Below are 10,578 nucleotides of genomic sequence, written 5' to 3'. Positions count from 1 at the left end.
TCCTCTGGAATGGGATGTCACAAAGTCGGGTAGTCTGTTACCGCTGTTTTGGAGGAAAATGTTATCTCCATCTTCTACCCTGGCGACATAGGCAGCAGGTTCCCCTGAGACACCGGTAATGTTCTGCCAGACTACACAGCATCATATCCCACCAGAAAGCAGTCTTCAGTATTACAGATACTAAGCCTGACATTCTACACCTCATACACAGAGACTGTAGACCAATGGGATAACTGTCTAATTAGTAGCAGCAGCCAAAATTATACATCACTGTGACCACTAAAACTTTCTACAGCTCGCCTTATTCCAGAGGCATGCAATCAATTACAAATAATTAAAGTAAATTTTCACATGCCTTAGCTGTAAAACTACTCTGTGCTCACCCTGCACAATGGAGAGTCTAAATAAATATGCATGTACACTCAAACTTGTTCCAGTGTTTAACTATCCACCACAACATGATGTCACATGATGGAGTGAAGGCAATGATCCAGGCATGTTTAATCCTGGCACTATATGTCTGAGTCCTCATCTGTCCAGCCTATGGCCTAGTCACTAAACTGACTAAGATAAAAACTATACCTGTAACAGGCCGTGAAGGTCCATAGGGTTGTGAGAGGTCGAGGCTCCCACATTTTCTCTAGACAATCAGCTCACAGATGACAGTGAGGTTGTCAGCCTTACATGCCAGCTTTCTTTTACCCTCCAGGAAGATTCCTGGTACTCAGTTCTGTCAGAGACTGAGTCAAGCCCAGGGTCATAGTGCAGCTGGAGGGATTAGGTCAATTGCAAAAGTCCACCTCATCAGGACTCGAACCCGCGACCTTCTGGCTTGTAGCATAGCACCTTAACCAACCACACTGTGTGCCCACACTAAGATATACCAGTCATTTTTAAAATGGGTGGTTCCTAGTGTAAAGTACTTTCTTTTAGAGATTTCTTAAGCACTCACTTATCTTCACTTAAATTAAGTGAAGTAATTCAGGAGACTATATTAAAGTCAATGAAAGAAGTTCATGTCCCTTAAGTTTTCTCCTCCTCTCAGCTCCATAACCATTTTGTTTAGACAAATGCTGGTAATGATAACCACATGATAATCTTCACCAGTGACACATACTCTGGGTCTGGGGCAACTGATCTATGGCAGAGAACACTAGAGAGGAATACAACAGCAGGAGACAAGTTGAGGCCTAAAGAGCCATCATCTCCACTGCTGCAGCTGGATTTCTTTCTGTTCTCAGTATAGGAAATTAGTTAACAGTGAATAGGAAACAGAAAAACAAACATGACAGAATTTTCCAAATATACCTTACCATTCATCCCTAGGTACCAGTCCTTGGGATGACTCTTAATCCACAATTCACTAAAAATTGCTGACAGAAGGCAAAGAACAATTAGAATGAAAAAAAGGAGAAGTATTTGTACATTGGTCATCTTGTCTACTGAAGACCGTTTTAAAGGAGCTGACGTTGAGTTCTTCATCAGCTTCGTCTCATGACCCGTGTAAACAACAATACCAAACACCCAACTGGTGTTGCGAAGCATGGCCCCACGCAGAAGAACTTGGTCTGGGCCCAATGGGAGTGCCCTGTAACAATTGTGCACAACATTTAGTTCCAATGTCAACATGTTGAGCCCTGTGATCAGTATGCAAATATGTAAATGCTGTTTCAGCTACGTCACCGAAACTGAATCTGCAGAAGCCTCCACAGTAATCTTTAACAATCACGAACTTTAGCATATGTTCACCTCTCACAGCACAAATGAACTATTAAGTAGGAATATACGGAAGCACAGAGGATCACTGTACTCAATATTTTCCTTGCCTGATCCTCTCTACAACAAAAGACAGATATGTAACTCTGTTTTAATTTTTGTCTTTCCATCTTTCCTTTTCCTTAACATAGGCATTTAAGGGAGCTGCGATAGTTCAGTTGGTATAGTGATGGGCTACAGGTTGGATGGCCAGGGTTTGACTCCCAGCAGGAGGAAGAGAGTTCTCTCTCCTCCACAGTGTCCAGACCGGCTATGGGGCCCAAACAGCCTCTTATCCAATGGGTACAGAGGGCTGTTTTGTTTAAGGTAAATTAGTCAGGTCATGAAGTTGTCCACTAACCTCCATTTGGTGCTAAGGTCAAGAATTCTGGAGCTACACCTCCAATGCCCCTTACGTCTTCATGGTGTGGTACTTAATTAAGGATAGAGACAACTCTATTTTTATTTTTACCCTTACCCATGCATCTACACCTTCCATAGAATTTACATGCACTTACAGTAACTGGTAGAAAATATAATGTTAAGAAGCTGCCGAACATTAGTAAGAATACAATAAATTCCAGGGAGGAGAAAATTTTATGTATTTAACCTTTGCTGGATACAGTCACTGTATGAAAATAGCATTTCCACCTTTCCTACTGCCTTGGCATTGCATCTTGGTAATGGCAAGAAGTTATATAATTCTGAGGTAGCTTGTACCTGTGGTTGCACTTGAACATCATCTAGGACACTACACAGGGCTCCTGACAAACTTTGAATCACAAATATGAAAACACACTAATTCACAAGTGTTCTGTGGACAAGTCCATAAATCCATATACCTCCATTCTGAGAAATAATCAGATATACATAATGTCTGAAAATCAGTGCATCTGTAAATAATAATGCATTAGTCCATGAAAATAAAGATGCCAGAAAACTGTCACAATTTTGAATCCTGGAGACATTTTAGAGCCACTAACATCACATCACATCTACACAGCAAATAAGAGAAAAACAGAAAAGAAAACAAAATACATATGTTGGATAAAAAGTAGTAGCAACACCTCTATAGTTCTGAAATTACTTTATTACCTGGGGTAAACACACATTCCTTCAATATAATCGCCCCCCATGTGTTCCACCTTCTGCCAAATTTGTGGAAGGCGTCGTACACCATCAGCGCATCCACGTTTGTTGATGTCCAGCAGTGACCGCCCTACAGCACAAATAATCTCCTCTCTTGTGTTGTAACGTGTCCCTTGCAGTGGTTCTTTCATTTTGGCAAAGAGATCATAATCGCAAGGACTCATATTGGGTGAGTATGGCAGATGTTGCAGTATCTCCCATTGCCAGCGTTGAAGGACATCCTTGACAGCATCAGCAGTATGAGCCCTTGCATTGTCATGAAGGATGATGGGGTTTGTTGCCAACAAGTGTCGTTGCTTTCTCCTGAGAGCTGGAAGAAGATGACTACGCAGGAAATTGCAGTAGTAGGCAGCATTTACTGTCTGTCATTGAGGAACAGTGTGGTGCAGTATCACTCCATCAATGCCATATGCCACAATGAACATCGCCTTCACATCACTCTGTGTAGGGCACACTTTCTTTGGATGAGGAGAGTCAGGAAGCTTCCATTCATTTGATTGTCACTTCAGGTGCGGTTCATATGTGTGAGCCCAAGTTGCATCCAGAGTGATGATCCTTGATCCTTCCAAGGAAGTCGTCTCCTTCCCTCTGGTACCGGTCCAACAAGTCCTATGCAATATCATAACGTTGTCACTGTTGCACCTTGGACATTGTATGGGGTACCCAACATGCTGTAATTTTGCAGTATCCAAGAATATCGTGCAGAATGTGGAGCACGGCTTTGTGACATACGCCTACCTCAACAGCTAACTCCTGTGCAGCCCATCGACGATCGATATCCAGCAAAGAAGCAAGAAGCTAAATTGTGTGGTTGATGGCTGTCCTGAATGGCATCCCTCACTTCACAGAACAATTTCACCCATTGCGCCAATGTGTGATATGGCAAAGCAGCATCACCACATGCTTCTCGCAGTCCCTGATAACAGTTTTGTGCACTACAACCTCGTGCAACTTCAATTTTTATCCAAGAGCGTTGTTTTTGTTTGGTAAACATGTTGTTAGGGTGCTTGAACTGGGCTCCTGCACTTCGAGACAATACACAATGCAACTCAATGAAACACAATCAGAGCCACTCACTGCACTACTTCAACTGAACTTCTGCTATCAGCTACAGATAGCGCTAGTGTTACCTAATGCACATCTTTCATGCTACAGCAGTGTTGCCACTACTTTCTATCCAATCCTTGTATATATATATATATTTGTTTTCAGAAACAGTTCAAAAACCATGAGGAAATGTATTAGCTTAGACTAGACATACAGCACATAAAAATACCTGCAATAAAATTTTGTCATTTTGACCAGAAGGTGAACAGACTAATGGAAGAGTGCAAAATTTTGTAGTTAATTTACCTGATGAAGAGAAGAAGGGGGGAAATGGTGAACTTCAAAAACAAACAACATGGTGTTTCAGAAATTAAAGAAAGTATACAGTGAGATAAGGAAGAAGTAGTTGCCCTTGACCTTACTAAAGCACTAATGCCATGATAATATATGAGGGTCGTACTGAAAGTCATGAGCAACAATTTTTTGTAAAGTAACATGCTTTATTATTGACAAACCAAATACACCACCTCAATCTATCAATCTCAATCTTTCTTTATTTTTCCACATAATCGCCACTTCTTTGTGCACATTTCTCCCAGCGTGCTGGGAGTTTGAAAATTCCCCTTCTGTAAAATTCTGTTCCAGCCATCCGAAGACACTGACACACTGCTTTCTGAATTGCCTCCCTTGTCTCTAAACGTTGACCATGCAGCTGATCCTTCACAAATCCGAAAAGATGGTAGTCAGAGGGTGCCAGATCAGGGCTATAGGACAGGTGTGGAAGAACTTCCCATCCCATCTTTGCAATTGCTTCCAATGTGATGCGAGCGGTGTGGGGGCAAGCGTTGTCATGCAGGATGATATTTTGTCCCGGACGTTCATCGCGCAATGCACAATGGAGCTTGTGCAGCATCTGGACATAATTAGCAGCATTGATGGTTTGCCCAAGTTCCAGGAATTCGGCCAGAATAAACCCCTCTGCATCCCAGAAGACTGTGCCCATCACCTTTGCAGCTGATGGCAGTACCTTTGCCTTCTTTTTTGATGGAAAATGCAAATGGTGCCATTCCATACTCTGCTGTTTCGTTTCAGGCTCAAAATGGTGAAACCAGCTTTTGTCACCTGTCACAATAGAGAGCAAAAAATCATCGCCTCGTGTCGATATCTCTGCATCAGTTCTGAGGTGATGGCTTTTCGCTGACCTCTGTGGTCTTTGGTCAATAACCACGGGACTCAACAAGCACAAACTTTCCTATAGCCCAAGCTTTCAATCATCTCCTGTATTGCACTGTGCTCTATTCCAAGTTTTCGGGCTATTGTGTCCACAGTCACACGCCTGTCATCTTGAATGATCTCATCCACTCTTTCCTTGTTGCGTTCAGTTGAGGCTGTTCGAGGACAACTGCTCCGAGGCTCATCTTCGATGCTGGTGTTCCCGTCTTTAAAATGTTTCACCCTTCTTCGAACATTGCTCGCACCCATGCACACACTTCCATAAGCACGCTGAAGTCTCTGGTGAATTTCTGCAGCAGGGATTTCCTCTTTCACAAGAAATTTGCTGACAGCACGCTGGCGAATGTCGTTGTCGGCCATTTTGTTAGGAGTGATACTGGTCACGTGATGCAAGCTATTGACGTCACAGGACACTCAAGGTTAACACAATAGCTGGTTCCACCTACCACTGTACTCTCTTTCATCTGCTGTTCCCAGGTTGCATGCAAAGAAAGTTGCTCATGACTATCGGTACGACCTACGTAGTATGTAGGAGTGGACATTTAGCTGTGCGTAATCTCAATCATGGCATTAGTTGCAGGCTGGGAGTCAGCTTCACACCCTGACCATATTACTCCAAAGAAAAGTGCCCCTGGTACCCCATGGGCATGAGGCCAGGTGAGCTTCAGAGCTGTGGCTGACGTGGTGGTAAAGAGAAAGTGTTTGCCCATGCTGGAAACCAAACCCCATCTATTCAGCCCGTAGCAAGTCACTACAATGACAGAACTACCTCATATCATAAAATATATAGAGCAGATAAAAATATAAAGATTAAATACTTGTATTCATATGCATATCAAAAAATGAAAGAGAGTTCAGAAACTTTTAAATATGATGACTTGTGAAAGAAATGTGATTCATACCTTGTGTTAAATAGGCTAAATCATAAATGTCAACAAACTGCAGAAACACTAATTCATCTTCTTTAGAGGTATCCAGAAAGCAAATTATGAATTGTGAATTCTTAGGACATACACATAAAAACTGCCTATGGGCTTTAGCCTAGTACAAAAGTACTGCTCTCAGTCTGGCCACTGGATGGATTACTGCCATTTAAAATTTCTTATTATGTAGGCTGAAGTTCAGGAGTATTATTAATATAGAGTATTTTGCCAGTGCACACATGTTTAATTTGGTAAAGGGAGTTTCATATTACAAAGAGAATTATAAAATAAAATTTTACAAAATTTTGAAGAAGATTCTCATCTGAGATGGAAGCCTGTAGTCTGTTAGATGTTTACCAATATTTCAGAAGAAGTGCTGCCTCCATGTTCACAGTGAAGACTCTTACACATGAGTAAACATCTACAGGACTATGCATATCACACTCCAGAACAAAGAAATATTCATAATTACCACCAGGGGCAACTAAAATGTCACTATATTCTGTTTGAATAACCCAAACTTCCACCAGTCACTGAATGTATGCCTTTCCTCATCTAATTAACAAAGATGTCAACAAGGAGGTGACTGTGCTGTTCTTATAATTTCCTGCATAATAATCACTGTTTCAACAAGAGTGTGTCAGGATTTCCTCATCCAAGACCTGCCCTGTACAAACACGAAATTATAACTGTCATTTATTTCAATAAACTAAATACATTCATGGGTCAGCTGGTAAAGATATTCTGAACATGTTATAGAACATGAAGGATCACTACTGTGTTCACAAGAGCCTGCCACTAATCTTTATCCTGAGCCAGAAGAATATAGTCCACATCTTCTGTTCTGTTTCTTAAAAATCCATTTTAATATTATCTTCTGGTCTGAGCCTATATGTTATAAATTTTCCTGCCAGACTTTTTATATGAGGGTAAGTCAATAAGTAAGTTACAAATGGATATAGAACTTAAACAAATAAGAGTACTGATTTGAAAAATGCTTTTATTTTTCAACATAATCTCCCTGTACATTGAGGCATTTGTCCCATCATTTCATAAGCTCCTGAAAACCTGCAGCGTAAAATTCTCTGGGCTGCTGTCGGAACCAGGCATGTTCACACGGCATCGCATACCTCATAATTCATGACAGGTTAGGTTTTCACAAAGTCTGTGCACGATGGGTGCCGCGCATGCTGACCCAACACAAAATGCAAAGAATACTAGCCCAAATTGCCACAGGTGATGAGTCTTGGGTTCACCATTACCAGCCCAAGACAAAGCATGCATCAATGCAGTGGAAACATCCTGCATCATATGCCAAAAAAAAAAGTTTAAGGTGACACCATCCTCCAGGAAAGTGATGCTCACAGTCTTCTGGGATCATGAAGGCTTGCTGCTCACTGCATTCCAGCCTCAAGGACAAACCGTAAATGCTGACTCCTACTGTAACACCCTCAGGAAACTTCATAAGGTCATTCAACAGAAGCATGCAACCCGTCCATGCATTATGAGGTAGGCCATGTTGTGTGAACATGATTGGTTCCGACAGCAGCCCAAAGAATTTTATGCTTCTGGTTTTCAGGGGCTTGTGAAACAATGGGACAACTGCCTCAATGTACAGGGAGATTATGTTGAGAAATAAAAGCATTTCTCAAATCTGTACTCTTATTTGTTTAAGTTCTATATCCATTTGTAACTTACTTATTGACTTACCTATGTACAGTTCTCTTCTTTCCCATGTGTGCTACATGCCCCACCAATCTAATCATCCTTGACTTGTTCATCCTAATAATGTCTGGAGAGGAATACAAATCATGAAGTTCCTCACTGTGCAATTTTCTCCAGCCTACTGTTACTCAGCACCCTGCTCTCAAACACCCTCAGTTTATATTCTTCCTTCAATGTGAGAGACAAGCTTCACACCTAAACAAAATGACAATATTCTCTACGAAATAAAACTTAACGTACTGTTTGTTTGTTTCCTTCATGATGCCACTGAACTCATAAAGATGCCTGTTGGGTTGTTCACACTCCAGAGTGCCAGTGAACTGTGTGAGGTCCTTGATTTCAAGCAATCCTGCTGTTTCTGGTACTGCCTGGCGAATTTTTAGGTTTGTCTCTCCATCTAGGTTTGATGTCTCAATATAACAGAGGGCTTGAGGCTCACTGTTAAGATAAGATACAATTAAAACTGGAAAAACATTCTCTTCATAGTCAACTGTATGACCCCAGTGAACAAGGGAGCAACTGGGGTAATGGAGATTAACATACAGAGGTTGTTAATTACAGAAAATTTGCAGAAATATACAGTATATGCAACTATTTATAACAGGATAAATATTTATAGCCTCCTCATTGGTGTCTCCACCTTATCGTGATGAGGGGGTTTGAGTATGCCAAGGACCCTCAGAGCTATACCAGCAGTAGCGTAGCTACTGGCAGGGCCTCCCTTCCTGGACAGGTCAAAGGGTAGGCATCAGACGAAGAGAGACATCAAAAACCAAAAACTGATGCCGGAAGCAGCATCATCAGCAGCGACTTGAAGCACAGAGCAAATGATGCTCAAGACGGTTCAAGTTCGTATAGCAACAGGTGTGACCAGAGTGGTTTGAATGGCTGTTGTACTGCAATGTGGAAAGCAAATGGAAAAACTACCACATTATCACTCTTCCTGGATAGTCTCTTTCCAAAAACAGAGATACCATGTATGCGAGATGTTTCCTCTGGAGACAAAACAATCCAGAGCTTCTCATTTGAAGGTGAAAGCTCTAGATGGCATTAAGCGGAGGAACTCTTTTGGAAGAGACTGTGGACCTGTCGTCTGAGAGATTACTGATGAATGAATGAATGAAATACTTATAGTAACCATACTGAATAAATGAAATGTGAAAAAAAATAAGATTACATGTTCGCTGTTATTCTAACTTTATGCTAACAAAACCCAAAGGCTCAACATCACTAAAACTATAGTCTACCAATTGACACGATAAATTTTCACAATATATTTTCCCCAGATTCATCCCAATATTTATATCTCATTACTCCTCAGTCTTTTAAGTGGCCACTTCCTACAAGGTTTCTCCACCATAATTCAGTATACACATCCTATCTGCTCCGTATATTGAAGCTACATTTCCAGCCTATCATAATCTCCTTGTTTTCACTACACTAACCATACTAGGTTATACTCATTTCATTACATGTTCCCTGATTGCAGTTCACACTATATTGGAATGTAACATGGTTATCAAAATGCAGACATTTATTTGAAAATATAGCACACTACACTGCAAGAACCAATTTCTATTTATTTGTTTAATTTTAAGATTGTCACACTGAACCCACTACTGGGCCAGAATATGATTTCCATCAAATCGAACTGAATGTGACAGAAAACCCAAAATGGCTAACAAGAAATCAATGTGACATTCCCCATTACTGCCATTAAAAGAAAAGTCTAGAATATTGTTACCTGGAGGACAGAATGACCAAATCTGCTGGAAAGAAGCTGTTGTTGTGGACCTTAACAACATCCCCAACTGTCACATCGAGCCACTTAACCCACAGCCAATGACCATCCCGCAGCACTTCGACTTTACGGTGGTTAATTTCACCGTCCGCTCGATGCCGCTTCTGTATCAGATGTACACATATGTAGCAAGGTTGGAAAGGCACACACTCCATACCATGTCCCTGGCACCTTGCAATTCTAAATGCTCCTAGCTTTTCTGAATACCACTGATGACATGTTAAAAAAAAGTAAAAGTAAAGCTATCCCTGTACCAGGCTGTGCAGGCCCATAGGGTTGTGAGACATTGGGGGTCCCACATTATCTAGACAATCGGCTCAGAGATGGCGGTAAGGTTCTCAGCCTTACGCGTCGGCCACACTTTACTCCCCAGGAAAATTATTTATTTAATTCCTGGTAGTCATTTCTGTTAGAGACTGAGTAAACACCAGGGCCATAGTGCAGCCAGAAGGATTAGGTCAATTGAAAAAAAAAATCCAATGACGTCATCGGGACTTTAACCCGCAAACTTTTGGCTTGTAGCATAGTGCCTCAAGTTAACAACATGAATTATAACTTCAAGTAAGATTTCATACTACTGCCTTTAAACAAGTTTTGGATCATTAATTAGTACATAAACTTGTTAAGTCTCTTCAACATCTTTCTGCTGTAACATATGTAAATCATATAGAAACCACACTAAACTTCTAATAATACTCTTAGTTGTACAACATACCGACTGTGTTCCCCTCCAAAAAAAAAATTCACTTTAGAGTCCATGTAAAATGTAAAGGACTGGCACTACAACCTACTATAAGCCTTGGCCTTCTTCAAGAGATGCAGTTTCAGTCTTTACCTCAAAAATTAAATTTCAGTGAAGAAACAACACCTATACTACATAAGGACTGTTTCTGGAAACACTAGGCACACTGAAAACATATACAATAATGATAACATATATATATA

The 10,578-nt window shown here is 40.9% G+C and overlaps 1 protein-coding gene across 9 annotated transcripts in view; it reads right to left on the bottom strand.

The window, feature by feature from the left end:
* Positions 1–10,578, bottom strand: part of LOC111863415 (phospholipid-transporting ATPase IA) — a 225,615-nt gene that overhangs the window by 117,871 nt on the left and 97,166 nt on the right. For all 9 annotated transcript variants that reach the window (XM_023849724.2, XM_033751055.1, XM_023849723.2 and 6 more), the window contains exons 4-6: positions 9,577–9,737; positions 8,073–8,270; positions 1,314–1,588 (exon numbers count right to left, since the gene is read on the bottom strand). In XM_023849724.2, the coding sequence (XP_023705492.1) occupies positions 1,314–1,588; positions 8,073–8,270; positions 9,577–9,737 (634 nt within the window). The remainder of the gene's footprint in view (positions 1–1,313; positions 1,589–8,072; positions 8,271–9,576; positions 9,738–10,578) is intronic.

The sequence above is a fragment of the Cryptotermes secundus genome, unplaced genomic scaffold, assembly GCF_002891405.2.
Source record: "Cryptotermes secundus unplaced genomic scaffold, Csec_1.0 scaffold840, whole genome shotgun sequence".
Taxonomy (NCBI): domain Eukaryota; kingdom Metazoa; phylum Arthropoda; class Insecta; order Blattodea; family Kalotermitidae; genus Cryptotermes; species Cryptotermes secundus.
Note: the sequence above shows the minus strand (reverse complement) of the source record. Positions and strands in the feature narration are given on the sequence as shown.